At 43.6% G+C, this 24,051-nt stretch overlaps 1 protein-coding gene across 1 annotated transcript in view; it reads left to right on the top strand.

Annotated features, from left to right (window-relative positions):
* Positions 1-24,051, top strand: part of LOC148423996 (cyclic AMP receptor 1) — a 112,032-nt gene that overhangs the window by 76,231 nt on the left and 11,750 nt on the right. The window contains exon 12 of the mRNA XM_088415866.1: positions 21,579-21,726. Coding sequence (XP_088271992.1) covers positions 21,579-21,726 — 148 coding nt within the window. The remainder of the gene's footprint in view (positions 1-21,578; positions 21,727-24,051) is intronic.

Genomic DNA, 24,051 nt, shown 5'->3' with positions numbered 1-24,051 from the left:
CACCTCAGACTTACGAGGGCATCTTTTGTGTTATAAGCGGTTGTCCTAGACACTGGCGTCATCACACACCTAATTATCTTAATGTGTGAAGCCATGACTGCTGCGTAATGCAAAGCGATGTCCTCTTTCTCGTGTTACACCTCTGATGCGCCCATTATCCTGGATGGTGGTGTGAAAGGGGCCGGGATATTGGTGTCCCGACGAAAAGTGTTAAATTCGAAACGTGCGACTCACAATAACGTAGCACAAGGCATGATCTCTTCATACTAGGACTGTCGCCGTCGAATAATCTTTATAAATGATTCTCGGGCTGAAATAACTCCTTGGTTCATTAAAATGCTTGAGGCCTTTTTTTCTTGCCCTGGATATCCGCTTATTAGTGCACACGTCAGATAAAATGTTAAGCCAAGCACAGCGACGATTGTTAATGCTCCGCATGACAGGAAAACACGCCCGAAACATAGTGATATATCCTACATTGCCAAATAATATAAGGACACAAATGTCTTGGTACCCTTTCATTTTGAAGATTTTTTTCCGGCAGTGTGTTTCGGCCTCACAACTTGCCTCTTCTTTTGACTGCGAATGTTGCTCCGGACGCCCATCACAAACAGCACTACGTTAACATGAAATCACGTACACCCTCTACTTAAGGGTCCTAATGAAATGTCTTTTCAATTCTTCAATTAATCGGTTTTCAAAAGCATTCATGGATGAATTTGATCGATTAGTTGCCGATAAATGGATGAAATTGTTGCACCACTACCGGCAACGGTGAAAACCCATGCAAACCACTCAAAACCACATCAGGGATTTCGACCTTCTGAACTGTGAGGCTGATGTTCTAACCGCTGGCTCACATTCCCCTTCAGCAAATATGTTGCGTGAATTAGTATTCTAATCATCCTTATGTTTAAGCAAACTTTTCAGCCCTGCGAAAACAACGTTTTCCGGATGGACTGGTTTGGGATTGTTGAGCCTTGGCGGAGGGCGGCCGTGTGCCATTGTAGTCATTATCTATTCAGGGTTCCTCCTCTTTGTGCAGCTCAGCGTCGGCTTTTGCTTCTTTAATGTCAGCCATTCACATAGCTATACCTAGTTATCAACATCCCCGCAATGGAAACACAAGGCAGATTGGGGTTTATTGTTCCAAACCATACTGTGGTGAGCTGGGATAAGCGCTTTGGCAGGGAGGGAGCTAAAAGCATGCGCTCAGAAGGAAAATGCTTCCTCGGTTTTCGTGACCCCCACTCCTCCACCTCCCTTTTACTTTTCCGCAAAAGGCGAGGCACGAGGCAGGCGCTCTCGTTGCCTTGAGCGATTGAGGTTACGCTCCTTTCCGCAGGGCGCCTCCGAGCCGACTGATTGGTCCTGGCGGCGGGGGCTTGAACTGCCGATGTGTCTGCATAACCTTGAGTTCACCCTGTCGCCGCGGGACGCATCCGGCGTCCTCCTCGTTGTCCCTCGATGTTATATGTTTTTTCCCCCCTTTGTTTGTGTGTGTGTGTGTGTGTGTGTGTCAGCCCACATGTGCTAGCAGGGGAGTTTTGTATGAGCTCCCTGCAAGGCCTGAACCCCCCTTTCATCCCCCCACCACCCCGCCGCTCTTTGGAGGAGATCTGATTTCCCTGCTCCAGGCGAGCAGAGAGAACAAGACAGCACGTACGTGCGTCTGTGCTTTGCCGTGTGTGTGTGTGTGTGTGTGTGTGTGTGTGTGAGAGTGTGTATATGTATGTGTGTGTGCGTGCATGTGCGCACGCTGGGGCCAGGCAGACCTTCCCCATCTCCACTCGGCGCTTTGAAAAACGAGGAAGGAAATCTCAGAGCAGCAGTTATTATTCATCCCTCAAAGAGAACGCGGCGGCGGCGGCGGCAGAGGAGGAGGAGGGGGGGGGGGTGGAGGGAGGAAGAAAGGAAGAGAGAGCCTAACAGGAGGGAAGGTGGAGGAAGAGTCGTGGGGGGAGGGAGGAGGAGGAGGTGGTGGTCGGGATACATTAACGCTTATCGCGCTGTATTTTGCATCCCAGGATGTGTTCTTTCTCTCTTTCCTCCCCGCTGCTCCCTCTTTCCGACGCTCCCTTCCTTCCGCCTCTCAGAATAACTTGTGCGGCTTGGCGTGCGTTTCATATTTTACACCCCTATAACGTCGGTGGTGAAACCAGCGAGCGTCTCAGATGCAGAAATGTCCCGACTTATCTTTGCTTCTCTGTTTGTTCACATTTGACTCTGTCTGATTGAACAAAAGTAAAGATGCATTGAAGTGTTTAGTATTTTAAAGATTTTATCTTATCCTAAGTTGTGTATACAAATTTCTTTAACATCCAAATAATGGTTTTTAATGTCATGAATCCTGCATGATGAGGTTTGTATTTAATATTAAATACTATTCGTGCCACATGGCACTTTTTAACCCCATATTACTTCTTCCATATACACTGGACCCCGGTTTACGGGCTTAATCCGTTCCGCGGTTGGGATTGTAACGTCAATTCGCCGTAACAATTCGCCAAACCTAAGTTAATCAGCTTAATGCGTGTATAACCCTAGGTAAAAACAAAAACTGTCTATACATATTAAAAATTGGCATCAAATAGTATAGAAAGTGCAACTTATATATAATATACATGCATACAGTGAAATACCATCATAAATAAAAACTATGCAAAGGATGTATTTACCTTTGAGTGACACTTGTTATGCCCATATTCAGTAGTAAGGCTTGCTTAGGCTAGGCTAGCTTAGCTTTCTTTTTATTTCTTGATTATCTCCAGGGTCGTTTGCACATAAATCATCTTCTTCTCTCTATAACATCACTAGCAATCTTGGGACTCGGAAAACCGAATCAAGTTTGAATTAAGCACTAAAACGCAAAATAAATGCGATATTGAAAGCACTCTCACAGGAGATCAAGTCTTTAGGCAGCCATCTTTGTGACCCCGTACGCCGACCAATAGCAGACAGGCATCTTCGTGAGCCCATCACGCTGAACAATAGTAGACCAGTATCTTATGGAGTCGAGACCCGACCAATAGTAGACCGGCATTGCAGTGACGCGTTGCAGTAAAGGCAGTTTGACGGCAACAGAAAATAAGATCAATTACCTAAAAACGCCAAACACAACCAACCCCACAGGTCATGACAGTTGTTGATGTTAAACGTAAAGCGGGATGAATGCCTTAAAGAGGGGACGAAAAAAAACTCAGTATTCCACATCGTAACATGAAAAAAAACATAAGCCAGGGACGCTGTAACCCGGGGGTCCTCTGTATATTATAATAAAAAAAATAGTGGCAGATGTTAAAGGTATGTTTGGGGGGGGGGCGGGATTGAAATATTTCTGTAATCAATAAATCTGCGATACCATGCATTCGGTGAATAAGGTGGTGGACTCATTATCTCCCGAGGGCTCGATAGTGAATGCTGACATAGCTGTGACCAGATTTCTTCCATTCTACTAAAGCTCAATCAGCAATTGCTCCATAATCACTTTTTTGACAGTTATCCTCATGTCTTATGGCACAGAACACACACTCATTGGATGTAATTGCGCATTGTCCTCTCTCAGTATTCACAAGAAATAACTAATGGAAATGAGCGTGTCTTAATCGTTTTTCACACTTTCACTAAATTTGCTGAAAATATTTGAAACATTCGGATGGAAACTCTACCACGCCGAACAGTTACAATTCCTAAGCTCTGTTCATTAATGACGAAGGGTATAACTGATGGGTGTAACTTCCTGTAGGCCTTTTGCCGCCTCGCTCAAGAATGTCTTATCATTTGGCACCCACATACTTCACTTTTTTTGTGGGGGGTGGTTGTTTTTGTCTTTATGGCCCACAAGTATTTTTATTTGGGCATTTACTGTTACAATAAAATATAGCAAGGCTACAGCGTGTTCTGACTTGCGTACAATTTTGGTTTATATTGCCTCTGTAAAATCAAGACTCTTATAAACTGCGGATTTCTTTTATTAATATTACTGTGTATGAGTGAATAAAACGTACTTTAAATATTATAAGTCATTATTGTCTTGTAAAAGCTGTCATATATTGCTTTCTTCTGCCACTTTGGTCTTTCATCATAATTTCCAAGCCGTAGTTTTCGATGATGAGGCTGTGGAGGGCACCAATCAAGTCCATTTTTTTCTTAGTCTTGCATCAATTGGCCGGGTTCAGATATTTATCGCCATGGTAACCATACCCAGACAATACGCAAGATTGTTATCACGTCATATACAGCCAAAAATTACTTTGCTTCGGGCTCTCATTTCAGTCTTTCTGAATGAGCTTTCTTCTTTTTTATCTGTTTATTTTCTAATAGTTTTACTGTGGGTGAAAAACAACAGAAAAGACTGAATCAAAAACAACAACAAAAAGATTTTCTTCACTCTTTTGTTTTCTACTGCTCTGATCCACAATCTCTGTTCACAAATTGCAATTATGAATAGACGGAGCAGCTGACTGTTTACTAAAACCTTGTTGTTTGGGCTATTCATATTTACAATAAAGATTTGTCTGTGTAACAATAATCATCTCTAACGTTTGACCAAATGAGCCATAATCAGATGTAAATAAATACAAATCTCAGGAACTTTTTATTGGAACAATTCTGCAAGAAAATGTGTCATGCCATAACAGGTGACAGGTGGACAAAACTACGTTTTTCTAATATAGGTGGAACATAATTGACGATGATTTTGAGTTTTGGGGGCGTCAAATAGAATGCCCCAGTTTCACAAATCAACACCATGTTGGGTCCACATGACTTAAAGTAATAAGAAACTCATTTGAGAAAATGAATTTGAAAGAGGTGTCAGGCATTTAATCGTAAAATCGTACAACTATCATTTAATTAAGATGAGAAATGGACAAGTCCACAAATTCTAAATAGCCACAAAGTTTCACTGAGATGTAAGAACATTTTGTGAAATATATAAAAGAGATGAATGTGCTCTAACAACAATATCTTGAACTAACCCCGTAATGTTAATTTAACTTCCCTTAAAGTGACCCTTCATCCTAACCCTTCAAAGGAATTGAAATGTCACATCGATTACACAGCGGAATCTCACTAAGGCCTATCTTACCAAATTAGTGGCGGAAATGTAGACCCCACCCCACCCCCCACCCCCCACCCCTCCTTTCCTATTCAAATAAAGTGGAACGGATGTCTAATTTAAAATTGCAGTATATCAAATAGGCTCATACTGAGAATGCTGCCATTTGTTCACAAATTGTGGCAATAACTGAATATACTTGTATACTGTTTGAGTATCAAATATGTAATTTTTATCAGATAAAGCATTTTCCGTGATTTGACAATCGTTGCTATGGCCAAAAATGACAGAGATGCATAAGTAAACCCATAAATGACCTCTAGAAGGCATTCAAGAACTGGCTAGACCTAAGGTGGAATTTTAATCAGGTTAAAAAACAACAACTTGAGACAGAAATAAATACATCTCACTATAATTGGATTACTTTATTGTAATTCATTTACTTAAAGACTTCTGTAATGGTAGGAAAATGAACAGCCACACTACTGCAAAAAGTAAAAGGCATAATGTTGCCTTTCAAATAATTCAAAGAGCACTTCATTAATTGGTTGGTATGTTGTGACGATCGCAGATTTCACTTAAAATACTGAGTTCCCTCGTTGTTCGCGGTTAATGGGAACCGGAACACCCTTATGAAAGGTGAATTCTGCGACGTTTTCTGCGCTGTGTTTCCTTCATGCACCTGCTCAGAGCCCACCCTCTCTCCCACATGTATCCACACTGCTCTCTCATGCACAGCCACAACCCCATCGCCTTTAACATTCGTGAAGAGTTGTTGCCAAACTGCCCTTATTTAATGCAATGACTCCGCTGAAGATTGACGAGCAGTGGTTTAGTTTTAAGCAAAAGTGCCTTCATTTGCAGCTGAACAACACCAAGTCTTAACTGTTTTTGCAGTACATCGGGTGGGCGCTGCCATAAAGTCTTTTGGGGGGAAAAACGCAAAGTTCTGAAGCCACATAAAGTGGTCCAGTGAAGGTCTTTGCTCCCCTGTCTTGGAGGAACAACAGCCTGCATGTTTTACGAATGAGACTGGTACGTCCAGGTGTGAATAACAAGCGGGAGTTGGGGCGGGAGTAGATTACCCTCATTGGTCGATGGCTGTCCGGGGAGCCAATCACATGTCTTGTTGGGAATACTTACTGTATACGATGATGTAATGTGTCTAAAAGTAGCATAATTTCGTCATTTTAATAACACACTCCATATGTCACAATTGGACAGCCATCATCTATGTAACCGCAAAAGTTGGGGGTAGACTTATATCGCGTTTATGTAAAGTTCACCCAAATTCAAGTGGGGGTCCACTTGTAAGCGAGGTTGACTCGTACGTCAATGGGTGAGCAGAACGGCAACTGCATCTCACAAACGGGGAAAAAAATGACGGAAGCATTTGCTGTGCACTCACGTACGAATGAGTTTCAGGACTTTCATCTTACCTGGACCGTTTCACGCAATTATACTACATTGCCATTTTTACAGCATGAGTCATGCATATCTGTCAATATAAAAAAGAAAATGTACCCTTAAATTGACGCAACGTATTTCAGAAATAATGAATATCCTTTTATTGGCAGCTTGTGTGGAGTGTGCGTGTGTGCGTGTGTGCGTGTGTGTGTGTGTGTGTGTGTGTGTTGTAGCGTGTCGGATAGCGCTCGATGCGTAACCGGAGACGAGAGCCCTGTAGCCATTCGTCTCCCGTCGCGCTGAGGCAACGCTCCGCTATTCATCCCCATTTAGCGCGACCGAGCCGGCCTGCGGGGCTGAACGAAGAGCACGCAGCGAACCTCGGGCGAGACGGCTAGTCTGGACACACGCGCACAATGAAAATGTCAATGTTCGAACTTGGCGGCACGGCCCGATAATTAGTACGTGGAAAATACACCATACATAGAAGGCCGTAAACACGGTCTATATATGCTATATATATGCGCATGTTGTATGCATGCAGGCACAAGCAAAGATGAGATAGCCTCTGTCACATGCTCGTGGCCACTTTATTTTTATGCGAGATGCGAGCGCACACACATGCACACGCAGCGTCCGCTATATACCCCCCACCCCCCACTAGCACCGCTCCACCACCACCACCTCCCCACCGCGCTTTCAGGCACGTCTTTAAATATTCATCACTCTGGCTGCTCTGAGAGTGCCGTAAACGCTGCCTCACACTCCGGGGAATCGCTAAAGCCTACTCTATCATCTGCTCTACCTCCCTCCCTCTCTCTCCCTCTTTTTCGCTCCTTCTCCCTCGCTTGCGCACGACGTGCCCAAGGCTAAACTCACACGCACAACCACTCAAATGACCGGCCCGCGCTATCGACTGGACACACGTCCGCGACGCCGCTCGAATGCAAAGAACTAGTTTGCCGGGGTTTCGCCGGACGATTGGTGTCGTTTTTGAGGACCCGCGGTGTCTGTTTTGAGTGATAGCTACCCATCTTTGACATTCTGCAACCCACGATTTAAAGTGGCCCACTTCTGACACCGTACGGGTTATGGAACCCTGAGGCAAAGTATCCTCAATTCAGTTTTAATGGGTGGGAAAACGAATGCGTAGCAGCGTAGGTCCGGGATCTTTGGCATGGCCCGTCCGGTCACAGTACCACCTTTCCGAGGTGGCCGCACTTTTGACCATTACGATTATCTTAGTGTGTCACCCATTTCAGGGTTGTCTCGCACGGTTTCCGCTCTCGATTGGGCAAACCACACAACGTTATAGCTAACAAGCCAAACAGAGTCTTTTTGATGTACATGATACGTGAAGGCGTGCTCGGCTAATATGGTACTTATTCTTTGTTCTTTATGGTCCTGACATTTTTCAGTGAAAAATATTGACTGTAATTATGGCCTTACAACTCAGTGCTTATGGCGCTTTCAGACTTATGTATGAATTTGTTTGTCGCTGCCGTGGGAATTGAACTCCATTGTAGACAGAGGCCAACATAAACAACAGAAATATTGCTCAACTGTATAGCTTTAAAAGTTGTAATACCTTGTAAAAATCATGTAAAAATGGCAACAACTAAGGATTATTTTAATAATTGATAAACATTGTTTCGTTGATTCATGGATGTTTTTCATTTTTAAATATAAGTTTGAATTTCCATCTTCTTATTTAAAAAACAAAATGTTTTGATTGAAAGTGCACAACATGAATTCATTTTTTTTATTTGAGTTTTGGTTTGGTTGGTAGCATCACAACTTGGCTAAAATATTGACTGTAATTTCTACATTCAAAGCAGGCTTCTGTAATTGTCTTGTTTGGATCCAACGCAGTTTGTGTGTTTACATGCAGTCAACAACCCTTTAGGAATCCAAATATTGATAATCTTTGGGTTTTTGAATGAAACATTAACCCCAATAAACCTGTATTCAGGTTTTTCAAAAACCTGAATAAGACCCCTGTTACCCCTTTTCTAACCCAAATATATGGTCACGTAAACACATTCAGGTTACCTTCATTGAACTGCTCATTGGTTTGTGTTGCGCAACGCTCTATCAGCAATGATATTTGATGTTTGGTTGGTAGCATCACAACTTGGCTAAAATATTGACTGTAATTTCTACATTCAAAGCAGGCTTCTGTAATTGTCTTGTTTGGATCCAACGCAGTTTGTGTGTTTACATGCAGTCAACAACCCTTTAGGAATCCAAATATTGATAATCTTTGGGTTTTTGAATGAAACATTAACCCCAATAAACCTGTATTCAGGTTTTTCAAAAACCTGAATAAGACCCCTGTTACCCCTTTTCTAACCCAAATATATGGTCACGTAAACACATTCAGGTTACCTTCATTGAACTGCTCATTGGTTTGTGTTGCGCAACGCTCTATCAGCAATGAATCAGGGTATTTGTGATACAAAAATACTTAAAATCTGCACGCCGATGCACTTTATCCACTGAAGTGAGAAGAAAAAAATAAAAGCCAACGTGTTATGTTGCCACTTACCAACGAGCCTTATTTGAATACATTGAATTCTTTGTGGGTACTCAAACAGGGCAAATCTCAGACACAACAAAAAGCCACACTCTGAAAGCGAAATCGATTGCTTGAGTATGAATATCATTTGTTTAATTGACTGTAAAAAGTAAGAAGTGGAAATGATATCTAATTGCATTATGACGGTATCCGTAGATCGCGGATCCAATCCGAGTAACTCATCGTAGTCCCCTTCGTGAAATCATGTAAATGGACCTATTCCAAATATTTCACAAACCTAAATTTTGACATTAACCCAAATATAACCATATGTAAACATAGTTTTACTGTTGAGAGACTGAAATTTTGAGGATTCGGGTAAGTGTAGGTCTCAATAATTACCGACTCATTAGATGTGAATCGATTAACCCTTGCATCTGTAAAAGTTGAGATTTTCTCTCATTTAGCTACGCCCTTGGTGTTGGCTCACAATCATGATTGCCAAGCTCTAGTTTTCAATGTCTAGGTTGTAAGTTGGGCAACTACAGTCCCAATTCCTTTCATGATTTGTAAACATTAGACAGAGGTTCATGTTTATCTTTGTCTTTCGTTATTCCGGTCATAATCAGACAATATGGGGGATTGTTATTACTTGTCGGGCAGAACCGGAATTAGCCAGAAATTCCATTGCTTGAGGCTTCTTTGGAGCACTGGCCAGATTAGTTTGGTTCTTTTCATTCTGATGCATATGAATGAACAAAAAAGGATTACACATTATTAGAAATCTATTTAAAAAAAAGAAAAAGACCTGATTTCCAAACTGCAGAGAGATTTTATGAATGAATTTGTTGAAACTGGTGAATTTCGGGGACACTATTTTAGTAAGGGCATGGTTCACACTCGCCAGACCAGACCCAGTTTAACAGGTATCCATTGCCCAAATTTGATTTGTAATTTTAGCATCTATTCTCTGACGAGGAAAGGCAAACTATATGACATTCCTTAAGGTTCCATTTAGTGTACACCTTGGCGCTCGCTCCTTCTACAGCTAGTTTATGGAAAACTGGCAAGTCAATTCGAGGATGATTTCATCCTCGGAAACATTACTGCATCTTAGTGCTGTTAAGTAAATGGCCTTAAATGCGGTCGTGTTTCGAGGGAGCTGCGGAGGTTCGGTAAACACACAGCAACCTCACCCAGAAGTCAAGAGTTGTCATGTGCTGCTGCAGAAAAGTCCCTTTCATTTAGAGGCTTTGGATTGTCTCCTAAAAGCAACGTTGTGGCCAGCGCTGGGCCTTCTTTTGGCAGTTTGAACTGTATGATTCGTCTGGAGTGAAAGACGTGGTTAAAAAAAAAAGAGAGAGAGAGAGAGAGTCAGGAGAAGAGGAAGTGCAATCAGGGTCAGGATGACTGTTTTGGCCGCCTTCAGCTTTCCGGAAGGAGGCTCTCAGGCGAGCGCGCGTTTATTGGCGGCTCAGCGGAAGCTTGACGCCACAAATACGTTGTCCTGTTTCAGCTTGCCACGGTATGCTTTGAACCGCTTGGATGGTTTGAATTCTCCCTTCAAATAATGATGCATTGCTGCTGACTGCAATGTCTTTTTTTTTCAATACCATACCCCATGGAAAGGTGTCTAAAAGTGGTATAACACGATTGCTTTTATTTTCTTCCTTCTGCATTTCTGAGCAGAAGTCATGATTCTCTGTCCGTCAGTGCGGAAAAATGCAAAGAATCCGTTTTATTGGAATCTTAACAACCACAAAACCCAATAGACTCTGCTTCAAATATCATTTGAAGGACCAAGCTCTGAAGGACGGTGTCGGAAAGGTAACACTTTTGTTCCAACACTTGCATTTCTGGTTATAAGTCGATTGCTTTTGAGGTGCGCGTTTCCGGAATTGCAGAATAATATAAGGCGAACTGCACTGTTTGGTGGCACAAAAGGAAAGATGTCTTTCCTGTCGGCGTCTCCGTTTCCTGCTGGGGTCTCCGATGTCAGATTGCGCCCCGCATTCTCAATGCAAGTCAGGTCTGGACCGTAGGCAGGCCAGTGACTGACTTGCACTCTTTTACTATAGAGTTTACTATAACAACAAAAACCTGGAGAAATCTACAAACAAGACTCAAATACAAGATTTGTATGAAACAGGTCCGAAAACTAGGAGAAGAGAAGATACTGTAAATGTTTGTTGTGGCAACTTCATCAACAAAGTAATGACACAATAACAACAGATACCACCTCAGTACATAATCACAGATGTGTAGTTGCCCATGGCATGGACGCTAACACACCCCCACACCATCACAGATGCTGGCTTTTGAACTTTGCGCTGGTAACAATCTGGATGGTCTTTCTCCTCTTTTGCCCGGAGTACGTGATGTCCATGACTTCCAAAAACAATTTTAAATGTGGACTTATGTGACCCTAGCTCACTTTTCCACTTTGCATCTGTCCATTTCAATGGAGTTTGAGCCCATAAATGGTGCCGACGTTTCTGGATGTTGTTGATGTATGGCTTTAGCTTTGCTTGGTAGAGTCGGAACTTACACTTTTAGATGTAGCGAGGAACTGTGTTGACTGACGTTTTTTTTTTTTTAATGTTCCTGAGACCATGCAGTAATTTCCTTTCCACAGTAACGTCTGTTTTTAAAGGAGTGCCGCCTGAGAAATCGAAGGTCACGGGCATTCATTGTTGGTTTTCAGCCTTTAAGCTTATGTCTCCACATTCTCGAAATCTTTTGATGATATTACTCAAATGACGATTATGAAATCCCCAAATTACTTGCATTTAAACATTAAGAAATATTGTTCTTAAACTGCTGGACTGTTTTTTTCATGCAATTGCTCACAAAGTGGTGAACCTCGCCCCATCTTTGCTTGTGAATGACTGAGCCCTTGGGGGATTTATACCCGATCATGAGTTTCACCATTTCCCCCTAAACTGTTCGTTAGCGGAATGTTCCATAAAGCTGTTCTTTGAGAATTCATCAACTTTTCTCGTCTTTTGTTGCCCCTGTCCCAGCTTTTTTTAAACATGTTATATTTATATTAAACCAGACCCCCATGCGGTATGGTGTAGTGGCTAGCATCTGCTGGACAGCACATGCTAAACATACCCGCACAGACGTTGGAATCCTTGATCTTGATTTTTAGCCCATATCACCAAACAAAATACAGCACCAGTAGGTGTCTTCTGTGACACTTTCCACTGTAAATCCCTGCCGTGTACATGCTTGAAGCCAATGAAGACATTTCTCAGGATTTCTTTCGGAATTTTAAAAAAGTAAGAGGAAAACTCCCTTCATATGATCACAGTTACCGAGGGTAGACCGCAAACAGCAGTGTTTAGTTGTAACCGTAACACGTACATTAAAGATATTTTTGATTAAATAGTGAGTCTGTCTACAACTTTTGACTTTTTAAGTACACTTGTACCGCAAAGGTTTTTTGTCCACAAGCACGAGAAAAAGACGACACGGACAATTAGAAGGGAGCTTTCGTGCCTCTCCGGGACATTCGTTGCCGTATACGCCAACGATCCATGGAACAAGGGGAGGACGATTTATCGGTTTTGTCCATAGAGAATCCAAATCATTGGATTCTTGATCACAAGGATCCTCCTCATCTGAGCCGGAGGATTTCTACTGCATCGACAAATTGCCCGGGTGAATGAGGCTGGATTGCAGGAAAGGCTGCGAACCCATTTTAAAGGCATTGCGTGCGTGACCAACGCTCGGACTCAGCCTACGTGTGACCTGAACCGCAAACTAGATGCGCTTCTCGAATCTCGAGCAGAACAGTTGTCATCATGGAGAAATTGGATGGTCTCATCAGAGGATTTATTGCTAACTCGGCAAATGGTAGCCCATTCAGAGTCTCAAGGTCGATCACACTTACAGGCCTGCTTCCAAAACATTTGCTATTTGGACTTTTTCCCCCAGAGGACAAGGATTTCTGAAGATTGGACAAGCTTTCCTCTCCCCTCTATCAAGTGGCCTTAAGACTGTTGGTTGGACTGGACTGGTTGCTCACGGGTACTCTTATACACACACATTTACAGACTTCAAAACACACACTCCCCCGACTTTCGCCACTGGTCCTAATCTCCACCCACATGACGGGACGATGCTGCTAATGGGCTGGGGGCTGCTCCAGCTGGCCGCGTCACGGCCCCAGACTATACCCACCCCCCATTCTCTTGTGTTGCAAGATATTTTGTGTTCTTTTCTGTTGCTGCATGGGGGGGGTTAGCTCCCTCAATTTCTATTCCTCATGTAACAAGTTTCATGCTATTGCGGAGGGCTGCCCCGTGGCGAATACCCTCGGGCCTTGCCGTCTTGTCTTTCCCCTTCAGTAAATTGTGTTATCTTGGACGGTTCAAGCTTGTTAAGTCAAAATTTTTGCGGTTTTGTTCTGCAGGTAATAATAAAGGATATCTGCCTACCTACACCTTCCGGCCAAGTGCAAGGGTTGCTATTGCCACTTTTCAAAATCTTGGGGAAATGACGTGCATTTTTGGTCTTTCAATTCCATTCCCGAACAATGTTTTTGTACCTTTTACAACTTTTGACAACCTAAAGGAAATTTGTGTGCTACTATGACACAAATGCTATCAGATGTGGAGTGTCTTGGTTGTGTGATGCGTTTGGCACCTTTCCAATGAGGAAACTGCTCTGCTTGGTGAAAATATGGCATTAGAAGCATCGACTTTACAAAGTGAGAAAGCATTATTGGACGGGTGTGATTTTGCAAGGAATCTAAAAGGCAGGTGAGACATCGAAATGAATTACTGGCTTTGTGTGAGGGATGTCACAAAAACTGATGTGACCTGGTGTGATCCTTCAGACATACGTTTGCCATTCTGTTCCAGACAATGATCTATCCACCATCGCTTTAAATTATTACAATATTTTGGGGTGCGCTGTCACAAACTCCACAATCGACCCAGTTTCAAACCCAGTTCAAGATTGTTTCTCTGTGTTAAATTGTGTGTAAAGTCGAACGGCATTCTTTTATACGGCAGCAGGGGAAAAACGAAGCAAACTTAATGGAAAAGGAGCATTGGATGCATCCGCAAAGCAATAACTTAAAAGATGGTTAGGCTGATGTTGTATGAGCCCTGTGGATTTTGTCTGGAATCTGATGGGCAGGCAAGGGGCTGACATGATCGATGAAGGGCTTCTTCAATAAGCGAGCAAGAGCGGCCTTCGAGACGCTGTTGATTTGACTTTCCGTCAGCCAGCGTGCGGTTAAAAGGCGGCGATCCCTCCCATAACGAGTGACTGACCTCCAGCACGTGTGATGCCGTCTTCGTTGCGCGACACCTGCCAGCCAAATGCAAGGCACGCTTGGCACGGTGTCATGTTGGGCTTGAAGGGAAGAAGCCAACGGGTGGGGGGATTTAGCACGAAATTTGACCGGCCAGACGAGAGACTGACATGATCGATGAGGCGTTCCTTGAATGGCCTTGGAGGCACCGTAGCTTCATTTGACTTCCTGTGAGCCAGCTATGTGATTCAGAGATTCTATTCTATTCCATTCTATTCACATACTTACACGCGCATTTCATCTAACACAGAAAAACACCATATACAGCAATACATGGGCCACGATGCAATAGCAAATGGAATGGCTAGCTTGAGTCCTCGCGACTGTTTTTAATTGCCAGCACATTATGTTTCCACCAACATCCACACACCACAATTAAAACAAGTATATTTAATCGCAGATTAAGGACGCTAAGAAACAGTTAAATAATTTGAAACACCGTGTTATGGCACAGGTCTCCAGTGCTACCACTGGCTGCTAAGTATGTACAGGATGTGGAGCTTTCAAATGCCTGAGGTCCTAGGGCATTTGTCTGAGTTGGTCCAGGTGTCCTGGAGTTGGTCCTGGTGTCCTGTTGTCCTGGACCAACTCAGACAAAAAAAAAAAAAAACAAACTTCCATGCATTAAAGATTCATAACTGAAAATGTCTAAAAAATATAGGCATCTTATTAATCTATAAAAACTGACTTCTACCAGCACTTCTCACCGCTTTGGCGGCGTGTTAATGTCACGTCACGTTATGTTATGAACACGTGTTACTGCGCTTGGCTTGACTTCTCCATTAAAATGTATACTGAATAAACAGGTAGCAGAAAAAAATGCCAGGAGTTTTTTTTTTTTTTTTTTAGCAAGGTACTTGAATTGCTCAAGGACTCGTTTCAGCGTTTTAGAAAATCGTGTCTGGAGTGGGTTTCCGTCACCGTCTAATATTAATGTTCAGTGCCAGACAATTCTCTGTCAATAGGGAAGTCAAGTGAAACGTTTTATTTCCAGTAATATGTTCTATGTGGTTCTACTGTCACATGTCACGGGGTGGTCACTTTGCCTCTTGCTGCCCACTGAAAATGACATCACAGTTGCGCAGGCTACAGTAATGACCAGTCACGGCTCAGTGGGCCAATGTCACGTGATCAAACTCAGGAGACTAACAAACCTCCTTAAAATTATAATGAAAATCTCTTGTTTTTTCAGCTTTTGTCAGTCTCATACAGGGTTTATTATGAATGTATTTGTTTTGTCATTACCGTTCAGAGGAAGGCTTGTTTGGCAATTGTAGTTTACGCCACAATACTTATAATGATGTAATCTAATCTTTCATTTGCCAGATACTCTTGTTCTAAAAGAACTGACCCAATATTTGGGGCAGTTTGACCCAATTAATTAGGTTGTCTTTCATAAAATGACCCTTTTTGGCGAGGTTGTTTTGTGCCAAACAACCCAGACATTTTGGGCTGGTCCCTTTTTGATCCATACTTGGGTTGTATTTTAACCCAACTGTTTTTAGAGTGTTTTTTTATCCCCCCCCAAAAATCTTGTTTTTATTAAAACAACACACAGGCATGGGCATCAAATCAAACCAAATCACATTGTTCCAAGTTTAAATTTATCGAGATACATATCAAATCGTATTGTATTGGAAGAAGGTTGGCTCGTGCAGTACTGACAGATTCACTCAAATGTATGTAAAAAGACAACAAAAAAGTCATTGCGTTATACACTCTCAAATTCAGCCTTAACGCCTCAAATTGTAGTCCCACTGATTTGAAAAAAAAAACCTAATTGTCAAGAAAAATCCCGCTCATCGTATATGTTCCGACTTCTGCGCGGATGAGATTTCGGTCCGCTATTCAACTTTTGCAGGATTTCGTCTGGCGAGCAGGCTCGAAACTGACATGATCGATGAAGCACTTCGAGACGGCGTTAATTTTTAATTTCCTGCATGCCAGCGTGCGATTAAATAGCGGCGATGGCTCTCGCCGAGCGACCTCCGGCGTGCGCGACGCCGTCCTAGTCGTCCGACACCTGCCAGCCAAGCGCGAGGCGCGCGCGCACACGCTGACACACATTTATGCACGCGTCAGCCTCGCCTGGCATCGCCTGCAGACACGCTTCCCACCTCTGCCTCCCTCATTCATCTTTCATTAGCGCGGCGCTCGCGGGAGAAAGCGGGGCGCACACTCGCGCTCTCACGCACACACGCGCCTCCCTCCCTCCCTCCCTCCCTCTCTCCCTCCCTCCCTCCCTTCCCTGCCTCGATCGCGTTTCGCCCGTAATCTCCCGGTTTGTCTCGCTCGTGTCTCGCAATCTGTCTTTTTTGATATCGCTCCTCCCTCGCTGCCTCCTTCTTTTTCCCGTCGCCTCGGCCTCGCTCGGCGCTTTCACCTCCCCCAGGGGCCGCTCAGCGCCATCCCTCTCTCGAGGGCCCTCGTTCCCCTTTCGCAGCCTTGCTCTTGCACATTCTCACCTCTCTTGTCTTCTTCCTCTTACACCACCCCCCTTCTTCCTGTGCAGCGCCGTTTCTCTGACACTCGTCTATACAGCCCCCCCCACCGACGCCGCCGTCGCCGCCACCCGCCTCCGTCTCTCTCTCGCTCTCTCTCTCTCGCTCTCCCTCGCTCGCCCGCTTTTTCTTCCTTTCATTTCGCTCTCCCTCGATGGAGGGGAAAGGCTCTTTGCCTCTAATTGCGGCTGTTCCGTTGCCATGGTGCGTGTTGCTCGGTGCTGCGCTCGTTTTGTGTGTGCGCGTGTGCTTGAAGGTGTGTGTGTGTGTGTGCGCGCGCCTGTTCCTGTGTGTGTGCGTGTGTGGCAGGCAGATGATTGCTTGCTGCCAGCTCTCGTTTCCCGGACGCCGATCGCGTTTCTTTGCGGCAGCAGGAGGGGGGGAAAAATGAGATGCCAGAAATAGCCGCCTCGCGCGCACACACGCGCACACACACAGTAGCCCGCTCTCACCGCCGCGCCGTTCAGAGGAGCGCACACACAAATGCACATTCACCGCCTTTTCCTCTCCACCTGACATCTTCGACCCACGTGACCCTCTCACGCGCACAGACATTTCTGTAGGTGTGTGCGCGCCGGTCCCGCAGAGGTTGTGTGGGGACTGCTGATTTATTTCACCTTTAATGGGAAGTGAAATGAATGTGAGCAGCAGCTGCGCCGCTCCTCTTGAGATACGGCGGTTAAGGCGAACCCAGAAAACACGCGGCGCCGCTCGCAGGCAGGCCGGCGCTTTCATTAGCCGCCGCGTTAAGACCCTTAAGACTTGACACGGCCGCCCTCGGGTTGGCGGGTCGGATGCGGCTCGCTAGACCGATTTTCAACCTGTTGCCAATCCTGCGCTGAGTGGGAGCTATTCTCTCTTCTCCCCGTCACAAGTTTTTCCAAAGCTATTTTGGAAGGTATGTGGCGTCAGATTAATAGAAAATAAACCTTCCAACCTTCTGCCGCAAAAGAGGATAAGAGGGGATTATAAGCAGATTTGCAAAGAAATCTACATAATCATCTTCTGCGCTTGTTCACCTGCAGTTCTGTCTTGAGGTTTTTTTTGTCGTCCCAGTCAAAAACGAGAAAACTCAACAAAGGATAAATACTGCTAACCTTAAGACTAATGTCTGCATTAATTCTCCATTGGCGTGTATCGGGCCTCCTTTGTGAATCGGCTCATTGCGCACTATTTCTTATAAAGCGAGCATCCTCTGGATTGACATCTTTCAGCAGCTTTTAGTGCCAGGTGCGTTCCTGGTTACTATTTCTTAATCTGTGGAATTGCTTCCCAAATAGTGGAGGGTGGATGACCCCGGCGAGAAAGGCTTTGTTTTGCCATGTGTATTGTAATTGCAATAAAATAAGAACTTGATGCACTTGGTTATTAGTTTCTGTTTTAAACTAAGCTGTAACCCGTATAAACGCTGTAAAAAAATTGTTAACAGTTGTTGAAAGTTGATTTATATTGCTTCTTTCATTTGTTGATCTTAAAAGGATACAGGTTTAGGTATACAATTCTCATACTTATACAATTAATTTTTCGTCAGCATGTCAAGTGGGGTTGGGGGGTGAAAGGTGGGGGGCTTGGCAAAATGTATTTGAGAAGCACTCGTAACTCTATGGTCAACCTGCTTTTTTGGGTGACATTAACCACTTCTACACAATTGGAATGCTCACAAAGGAGCTGCTGTCTGCCACAGCTCACATTTAGGCTCTTGCATGCTTGCAGACATCAACGGTGCATGCGGTGTTTCCATACTTTTTATGCTTGTCATATTTTATTGTCACATATAGTAGCATTGTGTTTCAAAAGTATGTTTAAAGTTTGTGTTTTAAGAAATATATTTAACGCAGGTGGACGTGGCGCAAGGAACAAGAAAATAAAAGTTTGTTAATACGGCCTCTTTAGATGCGTGGTTCTCAAAGTAGGAGACAAGTGCAAACATCTCCGGGAGTATGACATTTTATCAGGGTTTTAGGAGTTTATCAGCAAAATTGGTTTAATGCTTTTCAATGCCATTAGAGAAACAGTATCTTTTTCTTTTCAAATTAAGAGCAAAATAGTTGGAACACGAAACAACCTATTGCTGGATTATAGTAGAGACTCCTTTGCAAAACGTGGTTTGCTTTTATTTTGATGTTTTAGACAAATGTGCATTGTCATTAATAGTGACGCAGTTGTCCGGCAGACAAATAAAACCGATGACGTTACGTCGGGAGTTAATGATACGCCTAGAGGTACCACTAGGAATGTAATTTCAAAGTTTGTTAAATCAGACAGGAATATCACCGCTAATTTTCAAAAATTTTCATCCAGCAATGCTTTGTGCTTGTTGAGGGGTACTTGGCTGAAAAATATTTCACAGGGGGTACATTATTTAAGAAAATAAGTATGAGGGCCACCGCTCTACATTATGGATTTCCACCTACAGTGAGTGGATGCGGAACATTCTAAATGGGAGTTTAGAATGCAGTATTTTGGTTACCGCTTGAGAGCACAACGTGAATAAATACAAAGAAAAAGTGTCAGTGATGAAGAGTTGCCTCAGCGTCTCCTAATAGAACTTGTGTTGTTTGTCCATGGATGAGCGAGCTCGCGTATTCCTCCCAGGCGGCGTACAAGTAGCCCGGGGATGACTTTGCAAGCGGCGAGGTCAACCGCGGCGGCCACTTATTTTCGCACCGAAATCACCGTGAGCGCCGTAGCCATCGATCCCTCGGCTAATAGATCAATAAAAACAACATTAGGGACACGCTAACCCTGCGAGGGGGACTAATACGGGGTTAATCCAGGGTCAATTGCTAGCCGGCATCCTCGGAATTTGTTCCCGACGAGGCAAAGCAACCTTGAGCGGGGTGGGGTGTCAAATGGCGAGTCAACGAGCAAACTGCCAAATTGGCGAGAGAAGCAGGGTCGCGGAGAAATGTGTGCGCAACCAAATGAGGAGAGGACCGCAAGGATTTGGACGGGACGAGCGGGAAAGGGAACAGAGCGCTCCGCCACTTTCCCGCCGCTCGGCTTCTCGCTGCCCTTGTAAAGTGCTGCGTGCTGTCGAAGCGGCAGCCAAGAATGTGTCAGCCCAGACGTCTCGCGCTGCCTAATGGGCTCTTAAACGCTGATATAAAGCTCGCCTCGCTCCTTTTCGCCCTCCCTCGTTTTCCTCTGGCTCGCCACCCCTCCCCTCCCCTTTTTCGCCGCCCGCGACGCTCGCTCTCATTACCGCTCGTTTTCACCCTTCCTTCTCGCTCTGTCACTCACTTGTCGTCTTCCTTGCGCTTCCTTCCGGTTGATCTGTCAACCTCACGCTGCTTGCCTTCCCCCTATCCCCCTCTTTTTTTTTTTTTTTTGCCGCTTCCTCATGGGCTCCATCCTTATCGCAACATTTTACGATGGACGGCGGGAAAGGACAAAAATAAACACGCTAATGTTAGCCCGCCCTGTTGCTGGGCCTTAACTCTGGACGCTACAGTCTTACACTCCGCTTGCCTGTTTTTGATGCAGTGGTCTGGGTTTTGTATTTTGTGTGTGTGTGTAGGTGTGTGGAGCCATATTTTATTGGTATTGCACTTGTAATATGTCAGGATGCATGGCTAGAACAGGGCCTTAATTGGATTCACTTTCAGACCTGGAGTTTCAGGCTCAGACCAGTCCACTTTGCTTTGCCATGTTTTCTAGGTAGCGTTACATTTTTACAACTAGTAATGTATCTAAAATAGCTTACAAATTGATAGCCATATTACATTAAAATATCTGTTACAATTGAATGTGCTTTCAATATCATGGTCAGTTTTTGAGTAAGTATCGTGGACCCCTGAGTTACGTTGTTCCTAGCTTACGTTTTATTCAGGTGACGAAATAGATTGCTAAGTTTTTTCATCCCCTTGTTATGGCTTTTTTTCCAGCGTTACGGGATCAACAACAATTCCAAAATTTAAACAAGCCTGCTTTTAGGTGTGCCTTATAGTGCGGAAAATACTGTATTTAAAATGTTGATGTTTAGCTAATTAGCATAGATTTTAATTGCCCGCCATACGGCATTACGCCTTACCATACCAACTTATTTTCGGATGGCGGGGGTCCACTGTATATGAACATGACAGTTATAAAATGGATTAAAAAAAAAAAAAAAGCCAATCGGCAAGCCTTCGTAATATGAGGTAAGACACTTAACAAGGCAGGTTGATCAAACTTTCTTAAGTCATTAACATTTTGTGAGTGTTCCTATTTGAAACTTATTCACTCCACCTATTAGAGGACTGATGCTTACAATGGCCGCACACAACAGGCTCTCACAGCATACTTTATTACCGTTTGCTTGGTACACTTGTATAAGTAAGAGTTAATACGTATCCTGTACGTGTTTTAATTACTTCTTTCAAGACAAACAAGAAGGACAAACCTAAATTTGTGTGCTTGCGAAAATAGCAGCCCAGACAGTGCATAGGCCATATTGTCAGTATTACCACTGCGGTCCTGGTTGAAATGAACGTAATCGAGCACGCGTGCTAATGTACGCTCACGCTATCGCTGTCACTTAGTTTTGTTTTGTGCCTTACTTTGCTGCAACTCTCTTGTTTTCTTGCTTCGCACAGCCCTCCCTTCATTAAATACGAATCAATCAGCCGCCGTCATTTCTCAGCATGTCTTGTTGCGACTGGTGCGTTGATGTCTTTTTTTCAGTTTCCCTCAACCGTGGCTTGTCTCAAGCTTGATGAAACTACAGTATGCCGCCTAGAATTTGATTTCATGGCTAATTATTGTCTCGCTCCGTTTTTCCAGGCTCCATAACGCCCTCTACCCTGCCGATCCGTCGTTCGCGCTCACACTGTTGCACGTGCTATCTGCTCCCCTGCATGGCTTGGCCAACGCCTTCGTCTTCGGTCTGGATCGGGATTGGTGGAGCCTACTGAGCCCTACCGGCATGCAGGTATGTGTCTTTTGTTTTACTTCACTTTTATGTTGGCTTCATTCGCGTGGATACCTCAAGAGAGTCCATTTTAAGGACATTTTGTATTGCCATGTACAATTATTGAAGTCTGCTGAGATGCATCACTCTGTATGCATCTTTTACTTTGGTCTGTGAACCACTGCATGGTACCGACTTGCTTTCAACTAGCGGGTACCTGTTGAGCTGGCCGTTCCAAGCAATCAAAGTTTAGATGGTATGGTTGGACAAACGATCAGTATTGAGTTGTATCATATCGTTTTCCCTCGTTTTGTAGAATTTGTACTCAAGTTTCAAATGTCGATGATGTGGCTCTCCCATGTAGAACTATGGATACTTTGCGTCCTTTTTTAGGCCACAGTTTTTCATTTTTAAGTGATGCTGAGGACGTTTTTGCATTTTGGAAATGTATCAATTTTGTCTATATGTGCTCGTTGGACTTTGGAAAGATCCTTCGACATTGGCCTCGGGGGAGGACTGTAGGGGTCCTTGTAAAACCTGTCAGGATTTGTCCGGGTTGCTGGCTAGATTTGTTTTCAGTAAGGGTTGCCAAGGCTGCATTTTGTCACAGATTACCTTTTGGGGCACAGATTGCTGATAAGCGTAGATGGATGGGTCTGCGGGATATGATTGATTGATTGGTTGGTTGGTTGGTTGATTGATTGATTGATTGATTGATTGATTGTTGGACTGATGGCCGAACGGACGGACGACAATTTAATGAGAAACCCTAAGAATGACATTGACTGTGCATACCTTCTTATACCATGTGATGCCTTAAAGTTACACCTGTGGCTGAACTCATTCATTGAGCGCTATCCATAACCTCAAAATGCAGTGTATGTGTGCCATTTGTAAACCCAGAACCCTTACAATTGTCCACTATGAACTGTCATCGGTTCTCATCTAAACGACCATTGTAAATGTCTTTTATTACATCTTTACTACACAATGTGTAATTGCGCTTAAACAATAAACCTAGAAGTATGTAATGATGCCACAAATTAACCAAAATATTTTTCCTCTTTCTTTCTGGGGTTCTAAGTTGCTGTTAGTTTTTGTTGTAGACATACCGTGCTTTACTTCATCCATTTATTTTGCATGTTATATTATCAGATTTGCAAAATATCTCTAAAATTTCTATCCCTAGAGAAATTTGCTGCTGCTCATCTGTCATTGCTTGGGCATTTGTCGTTTACATGGCTGGAAAAGACAAAAACAAATAATAAATAAATAAATAAATATGCTTGGTCAGTAATGAGTCACTGTTAACCACCAGACACCAGTGCAAGCGGCGAGGCTTCAGTTCTGACTTAGACACGAGTGTGAATGTAAATCGTTTCCTATGTCTACATGCTCTGTGACTGACTGGCGGCAAGTCCAGTTCAGCTGTATGGGAAATTGATGGGTGCTTAGCTTAGCCTGTTACTCAATGCAGTCTTAGACTCTGCAATCTCCACTTAGTTATGTTTGCTCTCCAAAAAATTTCAAAAAGAAAGTCTTTTTTTTTTTTTGGGGGGGGGGGGGTCCTTTTTTAATAAAAAGTCAGATTTTTTATTAAAATAAATAAATAATGTGTCACATCTGGGTTTGATTAAAAAAAAGACCAAAAACCAAGGAAGTGGACAGAATACAAAGAACAACCAAAAACTCAGACAAGGCCTATTACAAAAATAAACTAAAATCAACATACTCGGGAAAAAATAAGAACAAAACTAACAGAGAATAGCGAAACTTTGACCGGCTGAGTGGCAGCATGACAAATGACAATAACCCGACAAGAACCGAAATTAAACTGGAGACTAAATACCCACACAACTAACGAGACAACACAAGCCAGCTAGACAGGAAATAATTGTCGAAAGGAGCTGATCGGTCAACACACAGGGGCAGCTTGACAAGGACAGTTGGACACAATTACACTAACGAGAAACTGTCAAGGTTAACATAAACATGAACAAAAACCCACAAAATAACCCACAGGCACGGGGAGACAATGCAAACGCCACATAAAAGGCAAGAGCCGTAATTTACCTCTGAACTGTGAGGTGGACTTGCTAACCACCATGCCACCTTTTTTTTCCCAAAATCTATTCTTGAAAACAATTTCTTATGTCTACCTTCTTGAAACTTGAGTTCCCACCTTGCTTTTTTTGTTAGCGTGTGGCTGGTACCGATTTGCTTGTTCAATGTTGTATCATGTTCATTTTCACGTGAAAACCGAAGGCGTGCCACGTTAGTAGTAGTTGAGCATGGCAACTACAGAAAACTACAACAACTTGCTTCTGGATTGTCGCTTAAGCGCGT

Source organism: Hippichthys cyanospilos, chromosome 5 (genome assembly GCF_059441005.1).
Source record: "Hippichthys cyanospilos isolate Australia breed blue-spotted pipefish chromosome 5, RoL_Hcya_1.0, whole genome shotgun sequence".
NCBI lineage: Eukaryota > Metazoa > Chordata > Actinopteri > Syngnathiformes > Syngnathidae > Hippichthys > Hippichthys cyanospilos.
This window is presented reverse-complemented; position numbering and strand designations above follow the sequence as displayed.